General features: G+C 36.3%; 2 protein-coding genes across 6 annotated transcripts; one reads left to right on the top strand and one right to left on the bottom strand.

The window, feature by feature from the left end:
- Positions 1 to 1,031: 1,031 nt before the first annotated feature.
- Positions 1,032 to 14,086, bottom strand: LOC113113014 (equilibrative nucleoside transporter 3-like). Of its 4 annotated transcripts, none has more exons than XM_026279103.1 (8): positions 13,898 to 14,086; positions 12,673 to 12,727; positions 12,437 to 12,515; positions 11,267 to 11,664; positions 7,066 to 7,148; positions 5,848 to 6,074; positions 5,572 to 5,734; positions 1,032 to 1,985 (listed from the first exon to the last, which is right to left on the bottom strand). In XM_026279103.1, exons 4-8 carry the CDS (start codon positions 11,588 to 11,590, stop codon positions 1,379 to 1,381), a joined length of 1,404 nt encoding a protein of 467 aa, XP_026134888.1. In that variant the 5' UTR covers positions 11,591 to 11,664; positions 12,437 to 12,515; positions 12,673 to 12,727; positions 13,898 to 14,086; the 3' UTR covers positions 1,032 to 1,378. The 4 variants fall into 4 exon arrangements, with proteins under 4 accessions (XP_026134888.1, XP_026134890.1, XP_026134889.1 ...); XM_026279105.1 differs by having other exon boundaries at positions 12,437 to 12,512; XM_026279104.1 differs by having other exon boundaries at positions 13,919 to 14,086.
- Positions 14,087 to 14,504: 418 nt separating this feature from the next.
- LOC113113015 (nuclear nucleic acid-binding protein C1D) lies at positions 14,505 to 16,375 on the top strand. Of its 2 annotated transcripts, XM_026279107.1 has the most exons (5): positions 14,505 to 14,601; positions 15,236 to 15,385; positions 15,472 to 15,538; positions 15,621 to 15,676; positions 15,836 to 16,015. In XM_026279107.1, the coding sequence occupies exons 2-5, from the start codon at positions 15,248 to 15,250 to the stop codon at positions 16,013 to 16,015; spliced, it is 441 nt and encodes a 146-aa protein (XP_026134892.1). In that variant the 5' UTR covers positions 14,505 to 14,601; positions 15,236 to 15,247. The 2 variants fall into 2 exon arrangements, with proteins under 2 accessions (XP_026134892.1, XP_026134893.1); XM_026279108.1 differs by lacking the exon at positions 14,505 to 14,601 and having other exon boundaries at positions 15,248 to 15,385; positions 15,836 to 16,375.
- The last annotated feature ends 3,855 nt before the right edge of the window (positions 16,376 to 20,230 follow it).

Below are 20,230 nucleotides of genomic sequence, written 5' to 3'. Positions count from 1 at the left end.
CCGAACGAGTGAATCGTATCAGTCGGTTCTTTTTAGAGATTCATCATACAGCGCGAATGCTGGCGTCCGAAACCCTAACGAATGAATCTTATGAGTCGGTTCTTCTATGTAAATCAAAACCATACCGCGCAGTCACTCAGTGTAAGGAAAATGTCTCCAGAGCAAAATTAATCTCAAGAGCCGGTTATTTATAGTAAATAAAAAAAAAAAAAAAAAATTAAAAACCTTACTAAATTCGTTGTTCGTAAAACCCTGACAATTAACATTAATTACAGACTTCCTCAATTGCGGAACTATAAACTACAGAGCAGAATAGGAACTAAGGTTACGTAATATTAACTAAGTCTGGCTGTGGCTTGATTTTAGTTTGGTTTCACTTTACTGGCAAGTCAACCTTGCCGTTATATGCAGTAAAGAGTAGACGGACAATGTGTTTTTAGACAGTTATATTACTATCTAAACACGCAGGGATAACTAAACTGGTCATGTTTTCCCCATTTAGTTGTCCCATTAAGTATTAAAGGAATATGTGTTTACATGCCATGTTTTTGAGGAGACCCGGTGGGATATTTTGGTCTGTCTGTGGTTGTCCCTTTCAGCCTTTGCTGAGACACAGTTGACAATAGCAGTCTATTACATTAATAGGTCAGGAGTGTGACATTTCAGGATACTGTTTGTTTTTAATGGTCTTCAATCACAAAAAAAAAAAAAAAAAAAAAAAACGTAATGTTTCTTTAAACCGAAAAACAAGTAGGCTACGTAACAATGCCCAATCTTTCTTAATTTTATTTTCTTCTTAAAATTATATATTTTGAAATATTTACTTAAAGATATTTTGAATTCTTTACAATTTATATTTGTCTACAAAGTTAATAAAAGTATTTAAACATAATCTTTACTTTTCTTGATAAAAAAAGATGACAGTTTTCTATTTTTAAGCTTTTTTTGTTTTGTTTTGTTTTTTGCATTGAATCTTAAAATGGACTTTCACGACACATAACATATTGTAAACATGACTAAAACACTCAAGGCACTGTAAAACCAGGGTATGTCTGTGTATTATTACAGGAAAACAACATACAATGCTTCTTTTGATACAATTGATTTGTTATAAAGGTCAAAGTTTACCCCGAACATGACTGTGCATTTTCTGAAAAATAAAAATAATAAAATTCAACTTTAAATTGACTGCAAACAGGATTGTAAAAGCATTAAAAACAACATGAAAAAAAAAACATCAATTTTATTGGCAACATTAAAATGCATAAAAACTGTAACAAAAAAATTATCAAATATATCTTTTTTTAAATTGGCAAAAGTCTTCTTGAGTGCTGTAGTGTAACGGATCAGTCTTGTGGCAAAGGCCAGTCATTTACACTCATATAGTGTGGACGAGCGCCACAGAGAAGGCTGACCCCACAGCAAGCCCCAGCGTGAGGAAGAAGGACATGACAACCCCCGCAGGCTCGGCCAGCTCCCGCGGCACCACTTTGGGCCCGTAGATCATGGGCAGTGTGCCCAGGTACCCGTTAGTAATCCCCAGCAGACAGACGAAGACCACGGGGAAGAGGTCATGTGCAAAGAACACACTGTGCAGATGGTACCGCGGCTGATAGTTGCAGAACATGAAGAGAGGAACCAGAGCGGTTCTGGAGACGACCAGCAATGGCAGCATGCGGCTGGTGGGACCCGGCACCTGCAACCAGACCGTGACCTGGCGGCCGCAGAAGTCTGCAACGTTATACAGCAAGAAACTAGTCAGAGGCACGAAGTATGTGGTAGCCCAAGGACTGCCAGAGTCTTTATTCATGGACTGGATTCCCGAGGAGACGGCAGGGAAAATCATGATGGAGATGAAGAAAACGTAGAAGACGCAGCTGCCCAGAAGCCAGGTCTTCTTCAGGATGGGTTTGAGGGGCGGCACGGATCCAGAAGAGGGGCTGTTAGACTCACCGCGGGGCACAGAAGCTACTTCCATGTAGTATCTGAAAGAGGGAGAGACAGACAGACGTCCCGTTACGATCAGGGATGTCACAACATACAGAAAGACACTGACCGTGATTAATATATTTTCCATAGCTCAATTAACATTTAAATGTCAAAAATGTTAAGGTGGTGTAAATAAATGGTTGCTGACTATTTATTTATTTGTTTGTTTGTTTGTTTACCAGACAAACAAACAACCATAGTTGATCAAATCTTTCTATAAAAATTTACATTTTTATAAAACAAAATGAATACAGTTTCTGAATTAAAATGTTGTTATGGGTTTTAAAGTCTAAAATGTAGGGGAGTTGTCACTATCTGAAAATCAAAGAAATTTAAAAAAATAAAAATAAAAAATAATAATAGTTTCACTGATTATTTTATTCATTTACGAATTGGGCTGAAATATTTAAAATAATTTATATTTGTATTTTTATTTCACTAAAACTTTACGGACGATGATGATGCTTATTATTATTATTATTATTATTATTATTATACATGTATTTAAATTAATTTTTTATATAATTAAATTTATTTATCATTCAGGCTGAAAATGTTATATATATATATTTTTAAGAAGGCAAATCTTCTTTCAAATCATCTTTTCATCTGTGTTTTGTTTCAAAAGTCATTGTGATGTAATCAACACCATAAAACTTAGACCCCTGTAGACCCTAATGGTCTCATGCCTCAAAAAGACCAGCGAGTGTTTAAAAATGATACTGGTTTAATATCTTATATATTACTAATACTGGTATAATATCTGATAATGATACTTTACCTTTTATGTCACGGAAATTATATTAATTCTGATTGTCAAATGGTGTAACCTCCAAGAAAACGTTACTTAAATCAATACTTAAAAATAATAAATCCGTGTAAAAATAGGTTTATGACCCTTTTTCCAAATTTAATGATAAGGATAAGGATTTTTTTTTGCCTCCTAGTCTCACAGCAGTCTCCAGATACATTATCAAGACAAAAGCAGACAGGACCGTGTCTTTGCATCACAGTTGTATCAAATCAGATCAAGCCATAAACAGCTAAACATCCTTTAGGTGTGCAAACATGTCTATGAGGAGGAACAATGAATGTAATGCACACCTATTTACACTGCCCAGGCTTGTTTTCCCACTCTGTGTAGAGCAGAGTTTATTGTTTTGTATTTTTATTCACCCAAATTATTTCAGTATTGGGAATGGACCATAAATATTCATGTGTTGTCGTTTTATCTGTATTTATCGGATCAGAAATACAGCAAAAACAGTAACATTGTGAAATATTAGGATTATTCAAAATAACTGTTTTCTATGTTGATGTGCTTTAAAATGGGATTCATTTTTGTGATCATTTCAGTATCATTTCACACAATCTTTCAGAAATCATTCTAGTATGATGATTAGCTGCTCAAGAAACGTTTCTTATTTTGAGTAACGTTGAAAACAGTTGAGATAGAAATCTTTTGTAATACCATAAATGTCTCCACTGTCACTTCTGATCAATTTAATGCACACGAGTGAAATAAAAAGTATAAATAATAGTAAAGAAATAAAAACCTTACTGACCCCAAACCACAAGAATATATTCAGAATATTATTCTATTTTGACTAGATCGAATCAAATAGGTTTTTAAAAGTAAGGATTTTCAAGCAATGGTACAGACAAAACATAAGTGCTTCTCTTGCATTATAGATGAAATCACTGCTTGTGATTAAGTGTTACTTAAAGGGTTACTCCACCCCAAAAGGAACATTTTGTCATTAATAACGCGGTACCATGACATTCCAAATCCGTAAAAGCTCCGCTCATCTTCAGAACACAATTTAAGATATTTTGGATGAAAACCGAGAGGCTTGTGACTGTCCCATAGACTGCCAAGTAAGTTACAGAGTCAGAGGTTCAGAAAAGTATGAAAGACGTCGTCAGAATAGTCAGAGGTTCAGATAAAGACAAATTGCTGATAAAGTCATTATTTTTATTTTATTCGCGTACAAAAAATATTCTCGTCACTTCATAACGTTACGGATGAACCACTGATGGCAGATGAACTATTCTGACGATGCTTTTTATAACTTTTCTGGACCTTGACACTAGGTGCGTTTACATGGACACTTCCATGTAAATGAATTCATTCTGATTGACGAATCCGAACGTATTGTTTATACGAACGGTTAATAAAGTGATCGGTTTGATGTGTGCGTTTACATGTCACAAGCTTCTGATCGGATTGACTCTTTTGACATGCGCACGTTATATTTATCTACTTCCGGTCTTAATTAGGTGACAACCAGCACATGCACTTTACTTTAGCAAAAAAAAAAAATTTGTAAAAGTCCCTCTTCCCGCACACAAAACTGGTCGTCTGAGAGTCTTAAACAAGGACTGGTGGGATGTGTCATTACGCTATTTCACATGCGCAGTACTTTCCCGTTTCGGTTTTCAATCCGATCAAGTGTTTACATGTCCTCTGGCTCGGATTACAAAAGGGATAAACCACCGTTTACAATCTGATCGAAATTTTATTCGGATCGAGCCAATTCAGTCGGATTGACGTGTTTACATGTGACATTTTTATTCTGATTGTGCTTCTAGTCCTATTACGATCGGATTAGTAGGGTCCATGTAAACGCAGCTAATGTTATTTACTTGGCAGTCTATGGGACAGCCTCAAGCCTTTCATCCGAAATATCTTAAATTGTGCTCTGAAGATGAACAAAACTTTTACAGATTTAGAACTAAATTTTAGTGATTAATGACAAATTTTAAATTTTGGGGTGCAGTATCCCTTTAAGTTGGGTGCTAGACATAATCACATCATGTAAAAGCAGCACTCTAGTGCCTCTTAATGTTAACTTTGAGTACTGCACTTACATCAGTCATTTTAATCCCATTTCATTCTATCATCTTCATGTTGTTCTGAAACATTTATAGCGTTCGTCCTTTTGTGGAACAAAGGAGATATTGAGCAGAATCTCCAAGATGCTGTTTTCTATACAATGAAAATCTGAATGTGATTTGACGGCTGTTCCTCACTCAATTCTAGTTTTAGAAGATTTGGAATATGATGCAAAATCATATGGACTTCAATTTTTCATCCACAGCTCTTTTATTTCATGTTTGGCCTTTTGAAAAAGTCTCCTTTCAATGTGATTGTATTGGAAACGATACACTTCTCCTTTTGCGACTGACAGATTTGATCATCAGCAGATAATCAGGTTGAGTTTAGTGGATGTAGGGTTTTCAAAGATCCCTAACCCAAGTCTATAATAATATTATATTGGCACATCAGCAACTGCTGATCTCTACATCACAACTGTGTCACGAAACTGCGGTTTGACCCCAGACCGCTGACGAAACTCATGGATTCACTACCAGCACCACACTTCCCCTTTCAGCTCATCTTTCAACAAAGAGCTCTGTGAATATCACATGTCGAGACTTTATATGGGAGATAATTACTATTATTATTATTAGAGTAGGTTCAAATGTTTAGTGTAGTGAAATATTGTGATTAAACTGTCCACTGATAGAAATGTCATAGCTTTAATGGGTTTGTGCTACATGTTAAGGAAACTGGCTCACCTTGAGTAAGGCAGTCTGGGTAGCAGCAGGTACATGACGATACAGATGAGAGTGAAGACGTCTGCTGTGATGAAGTACACCAGCGCACTGTCGGTCACGTCACTCGAGGCAGCCAGGTCTACGATCGAGGCCAGTGCACTCAAAGTGCCGCCCATGGCCTGACCTGAAGACAAAAGACACACGCTCAGTCTCATGAATCTATTATATATTGTGCTGTTGGCGTGTGGAACTGTATTTTTGTATATTTAGAGATGAATAGCACTGATGTACTGGTACCTGATATGACTGCTTGAGATATTCTCATTGGAAAGTGGCCGCTGATACCGAACACACTGCCAGAAAAGATGTTGGACGCCCCGCTGACCAGCGCAACACTGGCCAGCGTTCCCCCAAAAAACTGTATCCTGTAGCCAGACATGTCCACTTTCACCAGCACCGTGGTCACCACAAACACGAGCAAGATCACCAGGAGAGAGACCAGTATCCGCACCCGAGAGGAGAACCTGAGAGGAAGAAGAGCTCAGGAAGCTGACGGAATTGTCACTTTTAGAACGTTCAGAACGTTTAGAACATTCAAGCGGTTTGAAACCACTCAAGCGTGGAAACTTGATTCGGTCGACTCGTGGTTCCCAGACTTTGCAAGGAGAGTCTGGGAAATGACATGCTTTGAGGTCAAATATGGATGCAACATGGATTTTCGTGAAATTCAACAATGTGCTTTTAAGGACAAAACTTTCCTTCTGCTTGTTGACATGCTGCTAATATTCCTTCAATAAGTGAGGGAATGTTCTGAAGCTAATTTAGTTTACAGTTTACATCAATGCAGTGGGTCAGCATTAAAATATTTTCGACATCCTTGTTTGTACGATCCAACCGCTCATCCCAATTCAGTTAGTCCTCACACATAACAGAATTCTTATTTTCAACGATTTTCAATGTTCACAACCAAACCACAAAAAAAGAGAAGTCTGGAGATGAACATGTAACGTTAGAAAATAAACACAGTGAGACTTTATTCTCTAAAAGAGCACAGGAATTGGCAACGGTTACAAAGGTACCACAGTACACTTTTTTAACAGGACGCTGTGTGTGTGTGTGTGTGTGTGTGTGTGTGTGTGAACTGATTCAATTAAGGCTCAGCCAGAGATGCTTTGTTTGTGCAAATGTTCGAAAAAGAAGGAAGACAAACTAATACTAACTTTCAACCAGTGTCGAATCTCCCTCCTGCACTCTCAAATATAAATGTTTGATGTTGGCATTAATGAGTCCATGAAAACACATGGAAACTTCCACTGCACATACGTGTTTTTATTGTAAAAAAAAAATATAATAATAATAAAGCTCTTCAGATTATTGAAACTTCTGGTCACTGCAGGTTCTTTGGGGAACACCCCCTGTATTTTTTTTAAAGTGTGGATTCCAAACCATTTGAAATCCTAAATCTCAAGCTCTGGACAATACAGAAAGTGAAGTGTGTGGATGTGTTTGTTTTACCTGTTGACCAGGAGGTAGTTGAGGATGAGACAGAGTACTGAGGGAACAGCAGAAGCGATGGCGATGTAACTCTCAAAGTAGTCCTGCACACCAGACCAAAAAATAAATAATTGATAAATCACTCATAATCAATCCATGTGTCACAATCAGTGATGGACGTAACTAAATAACACTTCTTTTATAAATAAATGGGCATGAAATGTTGAATGGAGTTATTTTTATAATGCAAGAATACAAAACGATGAATGGTGAAGAGACACACAGGGCAGTGTTTTTTCTGAGAGAGTTAATCTGAGCTCAGTATACACACACACACACACACATCTGATCACTGAACACCACATTTGACCAGTTAGAATGAAGTATTCAAATGGGGCATTCATTTTTATCAAGTTGTGGTAGAGTAAGTTGCTCAGGCTGATTAACTGCCTGCTATTTGACAGTATTTGATGATGAGACCATTGTCTGATAATAACGGAGCGTCAGCTATCTCAGTGCATAACACTTTTTCTGTTCCCAAATATATTTTTGAGGAAACCCTGTATACAATAAAAATTTTTTATCTTAAATGTGTATCGACATTATATGAATCACCTCTAGATGTTGGCCACTGAAAAACTCACTCTTTAGACAGGGGAAAAAACTGTAGTTGAGAAGCTATGAGCAGTGCTTGATGTATTTTTTGAAGTAGCTCTATTAAAGGGATAGTTCACCTAAATATAAAAAATATTCTGTAGAACGTTTGTAACCAAAAGGCTTGGTTACCAATGACTTGCATTGTACGGACAAAAACACGTTTAGGTTTTTCTCAAAGTATCCTCTTTTATAGTCAACAGTAGAAACAAAGTCATACAGTTTTGTAATGATAGAAGGCTGAGTAAATCATGACAGAATATGAATTAAACTATACCAGAAAATATCAATAATAAATCATTTGGAAAGAAATGCCCTTAAAGGGACAGTCCAGCCAAAGATTTTAATTCTGTCATCACTTACTTGGTTACTTTTATGCTTTCGCTTTGACCATTTCCTGAGATTGGGCAGAAGTGAGAGTGACAAACAGAAAAAGGATTACTGAAGCAGTACCCATGAACTCACAACTTCTAATGAGTTTAATCTTATTATATAATACTACACCTAATGATAAGATTCAGAACAAGGTCAGGTTCTACCCAATATACAGTAACTAGCTTTTAGCTTCAGTGACTCTAGATACATGCTGAGGTTTTATATGGGAGATACTCACGAGATAAATGACTGAAAACAATGCTCCTTTTGTATTTGTAGGGTCAAATGTTTATTGTAAGTTATTATGAATATTTACAATATTACTAGTTTTCAGCTTCAGTGACTCTAGATCACACTAAAGGAGCAAAAGAGAGCCTGTGCTTCTGCATATGAAAGAAACATCAGTTCTGTCAGATATCACAAGACCTTGAGAATGCTGAGGTGAGCAGAAAGTGCAGAAACATGTTGTGACTGCTTTAAATAACTGTTCAGCACGGTTACAAGTAGGTGACACTCGTGCCGGAGACGAATACTTTCAGTGTCATCTGACTCGCTTTAGTATTGTGCACTGGGATGCACAATGTATTTACTGTGCAAGACTTACTATTTTTCAAATAGCCGCACTGTTTTTTGAGTCATTAGGTGCATTTCCATTAGCCTTAAATATGCGCAAATTGAAATTACGGAAACGCGTCAATTTTGCAAAAAGTTTTTACGCTCGCATGAGGTGGTTTTCCAAGCAAATCGAAAAAGGAATATTTCGCAAAACTGCATTGGAAACGTTTTTATTTTCACCACAGTGAAAATCTGTAAATGGTTTTAATTCAATTCTATGTTAAAATATGGTCAAATGTACAGTGTTTTGAAGTAAGAACTATGTATTACCATATAAGGCAAAAAATCAGGAAAGGGGCATGGCCAGAACTCTAAGTGTGACACATCACATATGATCGAATTTGATTTCAGCTGTGTTTCTTCACAGTTTTGTTATCAGTAATGTATAGTAGGGTGTTTTGTGTTACATTTTCCGATATTTAGTTTACTGCATTACTTTAGATACAAGTGTGTTACCCTGCTGGTGTGTCTTGTATTTGTGTGTGTGACCCTGTGAACTGTGTTTTATGAACAGGCCACAGATGAACTCTGATTTCTACTTCACCACCTGCATTATTATGGTGATTAACAGTACATTTTAAAGTGGCCCTATTATGGGTTTCTGAAAATGACCTTTCACGCAGTGTGTAACACAGCTGTAAGTGAATGAAAACATCCTGCAAAGTTTTAAATCTAAGAGTGCACCGTGTATAAAGTTATTGTCTCTCAAAAGAAAGAGTTGACAATGTATCATTTAAACGAGTCATTTTTCAAATGAATCCCAAGCCATTTCATGTTGACGTCAACATGAAACATTAGCATATTTCCCGCCCACTTGTTGGTCTTTTCAAGTTGGACCTGAATGAAAATGCTAATTCATTCTTTGCCACTAGTTGCTGCTGTTGGAGCAGTAAAAATATTGGTTTCCCCGAAAACGCTGTACACAAAGCAGCACTGTGCTCACAAACACTGCTTTATCAGGCTTTACAGGCTCATGATGAAATAAAACTGAGACCAATCTCTGAAGATTAGCATCACGCAAAGGAGGTGATTGGAAAAATTAATCGTTTACTCGTTGAGTAAATAAGGTAAAAGTAAATGCATATTATAAGACAATGAATGTGTTGGATGCATGTCAGCCTGTTATTGGGAACTCCCAAAACCAAAATATTAACTTTTTATAAACCATAAATCGGGGAACTTTGAGGTAAAAAGCAGATTTTGGTACCTCAAGAAGATTGGTAATTTAAAGTGTAACTAAACCCCTGGTCAGAGCCTGACTCCACCCACTGACAATATTTGAAAAATGCTGAAAAGTGGGCAGACTACAGCGGAGATAGAGGGGACGAACCGAGGGCGGGGCTGAGCGAGTGCGGCGTGAACCTGAGACCCGCAGTGACGGATTGATTGACAGCTGCTGTCAGAGTCGCTAAAATGGAGAGTGACTGTAATGACGCAAGTAGCTTTGCAACAGAGCGATCATTTGAAGTAGAGGACTTTTCTCACCTACCTTCACCTGAAGTGGAGGATGTCGAGGTGTCTGTTCATATCAATTCGAGCAACTGGCTCAAACTGCGGTCTTAACTCCCGCATCGCGACGCTTTTCAGCGCGAGCTGTGGCCATCTCCACCTCCATTGCGTTGGAGAAGCAATCCCGTGTAAAATGCAGTTTGCACACTCCAGCTCTAGGCGGGAACTCACGGTCTTCCAGGCCAAGTGCATGCAACCACTGGCGCCTAATGTTCAAGTCTGCTGGAAAACTATGCAGTCCAGCCGTGCTGTCGCAACCACCAACACACCTGACCACTGTACTAAATTCAGATAAATCTACGCTGACTTGAAGATCTAAATAACTATATAATTGATATGCTAAATAGATGCTATAATAGTCTTTCCTGATCGTTTGCAATACTCGCAATTCCAACTCCTGACTCACTACAGTGATTTTGACAGAACAAGATGGTTTTATACTGTCAAGGGCGTGGTAGCTCGTACCAAGGGGCGTGGTGAGCTGGAAACTGCTTACGTCACCTGCCACCGCTTACGTCACTTGCCACCGCAACATCCAATAGGAAAAATCAACTGCAGTAGCCACCGTTCAACCTGAAGAGGGCAGCACTCAGACGTTTTTACACCATATATTGTAGAATTAAAACACTTTATACTCAAATGTCAAAAAAGTTACTCTAAACAATGAACAGCACCAATAAAGCCCCACTCTTATAGATCATTAACTAAAAAAAGTTGGTTTAGGGTTTAGTTACTCTTTAATATTCTATAGAAGTTGTAAAATATACAGGCACCAATTTGCCATGCCTTACAGTGTTACCGTATTTTGCATGGTGCATATCTGGCAACCACGGCTGTCATGCTGTTTGGTTGTTGTTGTACAACAAACATAAATTTAACAGGATAATTTTTTTTTTTTTTACAAAAATTATAAATAAAAAAGCATGTAAATAACATGGGTTGTTAGATTTTTCTTTTCAAAATAAAAGTCATGCACGTTGTCAAAATAAAAGCTTCTGTTTTTGACGATATGATGTGCAACCACTAGTAATTAATCAATAAAAGTTTTCTAATTGGCGATCAGACTTACGCTGAGGTCACTGTGAGGTTCCTCTTGAGCAGCGGGGCTGGAGCTGTTACTAAACTTGTAGATCCAGTACTGTTTGGCTGTGATGAAGACATTCCACGGCAGCAGAGAGCCGATGCCCATCAGGAAAAATATGATGTACACCATATTGTAGGAATCCTCCGGGCAGTGACGGGCCGCCAGGGGCGCTGCTGGCTGCTGTTGGGAGAGCAAAGGGGCAGTGTCGCCCCCCACCACCTCTGAATGCTCTTCGTCACACATGGAGGAGATGGTGGAGGGAATGTAAGAGGAGTTCACACTGGCCTGTAGAGACTGCTGACCATCCATCCTCTAAGAGACAGGACGGAGGGAGGGAAATGGAGGAGTCCAAGGGATGTGAGGGTGACCAGGATTAACTAATGCTGGAGGAGAGAAAAACAGGAGAGGGGTAGCAATAAAAACATAGGAAAAGTATGCCTGCATGTGCACGGCTTTTATATATATATATATATATATATATATATATATATATATATATATATATATATATATATATATATTTTTTTTTTTTTTTTTTTTTGGACCCCTGTCAAAAGAGTTCTACCTCAAGTCTCTATAGCTATGTTTCCAGCCTAAGTTGTGTTTTTAAATTATACTTAAAATTGGAATATCGCAGTTTCCATCCCATGTGTTATAAAGAGAACAAAATCCTCACTTCCTGGGAAACTGGCGCAAATGATCAATAATAAAAAGTAGCTGCAACTGGGGAAGCTATAATTAAAGAAAACAAATATAAATAAAATGTAAAAATTATAATAATAAGTGACTTGCGCCTCAGAGTGCACAGACGAAACACAATAATTTTATCTTGCGCTTAGAGTCAGACTGGTAACCCTATTGTAAGAGACAGTTCTGGTAGCGAATCATAAAAAATTAACCAGTTCATTGCCTTTCAGAATGATTAAAACGACATCTGAGATTGTGTGCAGTGAGATTGTTCTGCCGGTTAGTCCAATAATGCACTTGATCTCTTGAGGAAAGTCCCAATGTTTTAAAAAGTAAAGCAGCCTCCCTTTCACGTCACATTATTTAATGCATCATACATGTTCACCACCACTAACAAAGAGGAAGGACTTTCAAAGACATAGCCACTACTTCAATAAAACGTTTAGAAGAAGCAGTATTCAAACTTACTAGAATGCAGGCCCCTCGGTGAGATTAGTCACGCTCAGATCACAACGAAGATAACAGTAAACCCTCAGGACTCATACTGCTGCAAGAGACAGCACACGTGAGAACACACCTCCAGCGCATTACTCACAGTATGGAGAATTTCACACCAGTACAATAGAGACGATCTGATCAAGGAATGCTGGAATAAGTGCTGATGCCATCCTTGCATCGCTCACACTTAATTACAACACACTCACATGCTCCTGTACTCCTCTGAGTCACATGACACCAGACCGACAGCAACCTAAGAGACTGCAAACACACACACACACTATTACTGACAGACTCCACTCTCTAATATACAGCTGATCATATAATAACCTCATGGAATCAATGGATGGTGCACATTTGTCTTCTTTTTTTCGTGAAAGTTAATCAAATATTGTGCAAAATAAGAGACTTTTACTAACAGTTACTGTGGTTAATATGTTCACTGTAGTACAAAGGGGTTTTAAGTCAATTAGTCATTACAAAAGAGTACTGTGATGGTACCGTGGTACATTGATGGTGTCTGGTGGTAAGATTATGGTACTATGATATATACTATTACCATGGTACTAAGAATACTGCTAAGACTAATAAATACAGACACCAGGGCAACAAGTTCTGCTCTGTCCTGTAATTCTAATGTTTCACTTAAGAATCAATTTTTTGAGATTTTTTAAGGAAAAAAATAAAGACAGAAACCAGTTGACATACAGTGCATTTAAGAAATAAAATGAATGTGGAGAGGAGCTCAGATAATTTGCTCCTAAATACAAAAGTAGAAGATGAAGAAAAATCTATATATACGAATGAACTCTCCGAGTCTGTAATTTCTCATTTCTCTTATTCAGACAAGGTTACTTGTGTTCTTCTCAGGCAGCAGCATTTTTTATTATTATTATTATTTTTATTTTTTTTAAATCTATGTGAGCATCTGGCTGGGTTTTAAAGTCACAATGAAATCTAAATTTAAAATTCTTATTTTTTTATGGAATACTGTAATGTTTATTATCAATAATTTATCCGTGCACTTCATTATTTTATTTTATTTTTTTCACGTTTTTTCACATTAATTCACGTGCCCTCTTAATCTTTAAAACAGTGCAAGGAAGTGTTTCTCAGTATAACATAGCTCAGCATTTTTGAATGTGTGCCACAATAAAAAAATTAAAATCAGTATACAAGTGAAGTAAGCTTTATAGAGAGAGAGAGAGAGAGAGAGAGAGAGAGAGAGAGAGAGAAAGAGAGAGAGAGAGAGAGAGAGAGAGAAAGAGAGAGAGAGAGAGAGATTATGGGAGAGAAAACAGCTGTTTCTAGTCTGTAATCACGGTGCAGCGTACACTTCCAACAGATAAAAGTCTCCTGTTTTTCCGGATTCCTTCACTTATGAATCAGACCTGCTGAACTGCAACAACGCTTAAGAACTTAGAAACTCACCGATAGCTGAATTCATCTTACCCGTGCCTGCTCTCCACTGACAGACAATAACAACACACTCTGTAGACATATAGTGACTTGTTTATGCATCAGAGTACACAACACATCTGTAGTGTACTACTTCTTCTTCTTCTTTGGTATTCGGCGGCACGGTAGTGCATTATGCTCTAATAATAACACAACAACACTTCAAATTAAAGGCAAGTTAAAAGTCATTTGAGCAAAACAGAGGGAAATATAACTCATAATGACTTTAATCGAGGCAATGAATAATTTGTTATCAACAGATATTTTATAAAGACAAGTTTAAGATAAAGTCGACAAGAGTTAACGTCCACTACTTTAAAATAAATTAATAAAATACTACGCTAAAAAGTTTTTTTTCCCCTCAAAGAAGTATGAGTCGCTGAAAAGGAGCATGTACAAATACAGTAATAACATTAGAGTATACATAATGTTTACATGTACTATTTTATTTATTAGTGCAATATTTACCAAGTGTATTAGTGTGGGGGTTACAAAAACACAAACATAATAACACCCTGTAAATTAAAATGTTTGATACTGAACACTCCACACAGTAGCAAAATGGAGCTTTGCCTCTAAATTATATTTTTTCATGACTTTTATTTTGAAACACTGGCATTTGAGCGTTGCTTATTGTTTTCTGTGCTCCGTGGAGGCGCAGTGTGGTGTGTGATACGGTAAGGGCTTTTTAAATAGCATAAACGCACTTTATATGTAAGTTAAATTTTAATAAGTGTTTAATGAGCTGTCTTAGATGGCGTTTTATTAGTCAGTAACATTAAAGGTGCTGTTATAACAAGACGTCAACAGCACACGTGGATGAAGCGGACATGTGTTTTCTTCCTTTTATTTGTTTGATATGCTTTGAATGATATATCATGCCACAGTGTTAACATAATATTGTTTATGGCTGTAGTATAATTAGTTATGTCCCAATAGTCAAATATCAAGTCATTTTTAATTTCCAGGCCTAATAGATCCAAGGTAATAAAATCGGAAAATATCGCGGAAAAGCTCCTTTCTGTCTTTATATGTATGTATATGTATATGTATATGTATATGTATGTATATATACATATGTATATGTATATATATGTAAATGTATATGTATGTATATATATGTATGTATATATATATATATATATATATATATATATATATATATATATATATTTGTTCATTTCTGAAACATTTAAATGACTTGAAGCTGATGAATGCATGCTCTATCAACTTAATAAAAAGTAATAGTTCATAGTTTGTTGGAACACTAATTTATATCAAATAATCTTTAATGTGTCATTATGTTTTCAGTCTGTCCATACAATGGCTGAAGATGGTCCGATGGAGGATTATCCCACTGAAATTGAGGAAAACCTGAATGATTTTGAGTCCTCTTTGAGCTCTGTCCAGAACATGGTCCAAACGCTCGTGTCCGTCTCCAGAAGTGACAGTCTGCTTAAAGTATGTGAAAGCAAATGCACAAATCAGCAGTTACATGAAGTTTATCACAATAAGTTATGTTTTGATTTTTGTGTACCTCATTCTAGATGGATCCTCTTGATCGAGCTAAATTGGATCTGATGTCTGCATATGCCCTCAACTCAATGTTCTGGAGTAAGATTGTACCCCTTCATCTTTTGATTCACGTAATGTTTGATGAAATGTTTACATGACAGGAATGAACTCTTCTTCTTAGTGTATCTGGTGACACAAGGAGTCAATCCAAAAGACCATGCGATTAAACAAGAATTGGTAAGAGAAGTTTGTCATGTTTACTTGGTTTTTAGGTTTAATGTATTTCTGTTCACAGATTTAATGCAGTATGTGAAGGTAAAATGCATTGTTTTTGAAGGATAGTTTACTGTTTGTATTGACTAATTGAGAAGAGAACTGACATCTTTTACCTCACAGGAGAGGATCAGGACATACATGAACAAAATCAAAGAGATCACGGACAGAAGAAAAGCTGCTCGTCTGGACAAAGATGCAGCATCACGGTTTGTTCGGAATGCATTGTGGGACGCAGAGGACAAGAAAAGAAAAGACACAGCCGAGCATCCCAAGAGAGGAAAGCACATTAGGTTTTCTTGATTGAATTGACTGGTGAAACACTGACGTTTTTCCTCAAATACTCAACAGACTTCAGGATTAAGCACAACCAATATTTGAGAGTGTTGAACTCTGCTGGTTAGCTGGTGATGTGTTATGATGTGTAAATGTTGATTAGCATCATTCCTTTCAAGATCGTTTCAAACTAAAGAAGAAACCCAATGTAAGTTGCAGGTATTTCAGTACAATTTTTTATTATTGTTTTATTCATTTGCATCTGGAGAGCATGTTGTAGTTGTTTTTTTTTTTTTTGAGTATTGGATCCATTTTATATCTGGTGGTTATATAATCACGAATGTGGTCCGTTCATAATACCTGTCCCATTAAAACTACTAAATACTCTGTCTTCTCAATTCATTTGCAAGCATTGCTATTTATGGTTCACTGAACAAGCATGAAAAAGCTTGTATCCTGTGTCAGTATCCTGAAAAAGGGTAGCTTCCATATGTACATTTTGCTTATAATCGTCATAAACAATAGAAAAATGCACTTACTGCGTTTAAGTGTTCCTAATCAGAACAGGTTAATAATTTTTTAAATAAGAATCTTAATGTTATTCATTCAAGGTATGCTAAATAATACACTTCTTTTGGCAACATTTAATTAATTAGAAAAATCTAAAATATAATTGTGACTATCAAATTTGGAAGGTAATAGCAAAGGGAGTAATAGTATGGGTTAGATTAAAGGCACAATATATAATTTTTTTATTTTTATTTTTTAATCAAAATATCCAAAAACCACTAGTGTTCTATATTTTGCTGGCTTGTGTACTTACAATATCCCAAATGTTTCAAAGAATGTTTAAATCCAGAGAAACAAGCAATTTTAACTAGTGACTCAGACCATGGCCATAGTGTCATTGTGTCACCTGCCAATGACGTCATAACCCCTTGATTTTTATTTTATTTTTATTATTAATGTCAAAACACTTAATAACAATAATTTTTATTAGAACAACCTGAAAAACAATAGAGGACAAAAAAAAACAAACATAATAATTAAAATGAATAAATCAATGAACAATCAAACTATAGAAAGGTTAATTATAGAAGGTTAAACATCGAAAGCAACTTTTGACTTTTGAATGACTTTTTTTTATTTTTAGGCCCAACAAATATAAAACTAAAGAATTATAGTCAACCAGACAAATTGACAATACTGGGTTCTTACCCAAAATTTTACATTGGATAAAATTGCCAAGTATAATAAAAAGATCCAAAGTCAAGAGTTATAATAAAAGAAAATAATATCAAAAATATTGATACATATTCCAACATCAGTTTTATCTGAGAGAGAGGTACATAACTCATTCCAAAACAATTTAACACAAACACATTCACAAAAAAGAATGATCTCTTCTATATCATAGAAAGTACTATTTTTTTCTCTCAATATTTTGCATATACTTATTAAGCACACTATTACAAGGGTAGCATCTATGTAATGACTTCTTTTATTTTGTTTGTTAATAAATATTTGTGTGGAAGAGACAAAGAGACACTCCAATTAACATACAATGCCATCCATTTAAAAGAAGAATAGATTTTCTATTGATATGATTTCAAACAAAGCGGTCATTGAATTTGTCCTCAACAATCAAAATCCCTTCTACTGAGATATAATTGTAAAGGTATTATCAACGTAGTATCTCCAGAGACAAACTGGAGCCCCAAAGTGCATCAGGACTCTTTATCAAACAGGCGAGACTTAAAAGTATCAAACTTAGTCTTATAAATTGATACATTACATTAATTGATACAGTACCATATGCACCTTTTACAAAGGTGTGTTTGAACTAAGAAACTGATGTTTCTTTCAGGCTGAATATTAAATTGTACCATAGCTTCATGTCTTTATTTATTTTCTTTTTGCTTTAACTCTTTCTATGCCAACTGTATACTGTGTGTGTGTGTGTGTGTGTGTGTATGTATGTTAGACTAGTTTAAAGTCTTACTTGTATCATACTTGATGTTTACTCATAAATGAAGTCCCTAATCATGCAGATTTTTGCTACATGCTCTGAGTAGTATTGTACACCCACATGGAAAGAACCTATATGAGGATATATGCGCATGAAACCTATGTGCAGTTTATATGCACATATATGTTGCATATATACAGCATATATTCGCATATGGTAATATATATGCACATATATGAAACCTATATACAGCATATATGCACATATATGATAATATATATGCTACATATATGCATATGTATGCCACAAAAAGGGATCAGTCAGAGCAAGAAGTACCAGTCAGGTAAAAAAATCTAAAGTTTTCCTTGTGTTAAGTCAAAGTCTTTAATTACTCTAGGAGTTTCTGTTTTGGGGTGGTTTTCTTTTGCATTCTAGTATTTTGTAATCGGTTTATTGCGCCGTTAATAGCGAAATAATTTTGAGCGATTGGGAGATGTGAAAGCGCATGACTCTCTGTAACATATTGACTTTAGTGTATATATACTAGTGCTGAAAAAATTTGTCGACATTATCAACAATGTCGACGATAAAACAAATTGTCAGCAAATGTTTTTGAGTAGTTGTTTGATCTCGTATCTACCTAATGTGAGAGCCTGCAATAATGCGGTTTGACCAGTGTAGCGCTGTAACGCAAGATTACAGCTCTCCTGATTCAGTTTAAAAGAAGAAGACAGCGCTTCAGTTAACCTGAGAACCTGAGGCTGCTGAATGCAGGCGGCAAGGAACTCGACCGGAAGTTGAAGTCGGGTGGGGGCTGCCATCTTTTAGCAGAACCCATTGACTCCAATTCATTTTGGCGTCACTTTGACAGCGAATAACTTTACATCTGAGGCGTTTAAAGACTCCGTTTGTCCATTATTTATTTCTAAAGATACACAACAATGTATAAAGGGCTCCATTACCTTCTATGTTACATTATGGCCCCGTATAAACAGTTTTTGTAAAAAATAGGCTAACGATTGCGTCATAACCACTCGTCGCATTACCATACAGACATGAGGAGAAGCTCGCAGGCAATTAACTTAATATATTACATTTTAAAATACTATACACAAATAATTAATCAGAATACTTACTCCTGCTCACTCACGCCAAAGAACTCCCCGCTCAAGCTCGCCGTCTCTGCAAGATTAACGATGGCAGTTTGCATGCACCGCTACTAGAAGATTTACATCTGGCAGACAGGTTGCTGACGTCGTCAAGCTTCGGTTGAGTCTGCGCGTCAGAAACGGAAGTGCTAAAAAACGCTAAAAATGGGCTTCACTTGTCTCAATTGAGTTCCAATGGGGTCGCTGTGTCCATTTCTTTTACTGTCTATGGCTGAATGGCATAAGGATGAATATGTAAATATATATTGCACTCCTTCCTCTCAATAACTACATAAACATAACAAAAACTGACCGCAATGTAAAAGCAGCTCTTAAAAACACATTCGATTACAGCGATGTGGATGTTTGCATGAACTCTGAGGTTCGGCGCTCCAGTAAAGAAAAGTCCACCCACATAGAAAGAACCTATATAAACATATATGTTTTAATATAGGTTTTGATATAGGTTTTTAAATATATTTGACATTTATAAAATTGGCCGTTTTCCTATATTATCCTATCTCCTATACATATAATATAGGAAACCGGACAATTTGATATTTCTCAAATATATTTCAAAACCTATATACAAATTAGATATTCCATCTATTTACACATTTTGAAGGAGTAATGGCCAAAGCCTTTAGAGAGAATCTTATCATGCATGCGTCGTCTGCGCCATCTTGTTGCCTCCCGATGCCTCCATTTCTGGTTTTGTAGATAACATGGAAACACCAAAGATGCTGTAATATGTTGTGCATTTGAATAGACCGGTGATGACTGCACAGAGTAGCATTATAACAGAACTTTGAAACCTATCTAGGATTAAAAAAACAGCACTGCTTCTTTCCTAGCCCCCTTTATTATTCAGCGGCCTCGTTTTGCTTTGATGGCTTTCTGCTTCATTCTGCTACGTTAGTAAATCATTAGCTCATTCATGAATACAATTTTTGCCCGATTCCCATTGGATTACATTGGGTGTGGGGATGAAGATGACAACTCCCATGATTCCACACTTAATCACGGCATCATCAAACAACACTTTCTGGTTTCATTTATTTTGAATATGCGCCCAAAAAATTACATTTCGTGCGTTTAGATTAAAGGGATCATATGACGTTACTT

This window comes from Carassius auratus, chromosome 13 (assembly GCF_003368295.1).
Source record: "Carassius auratus strain Wakin chromosome 13, ASM336829v1, whole genome shotgun sequence".
NCBI classification, from domain to species: domain Eukaryota; kingdom Metazoa; phylum Chordata; class Actinopteri; order Cypriniformes; family Cyprinidae; genus Carassius; species Carassius auratus.
The sequence above is the reverse complement of the archived record's forward strand: the minus strand, read 5'-3'. Positions and strand labels throughout refer to the sequence as shown.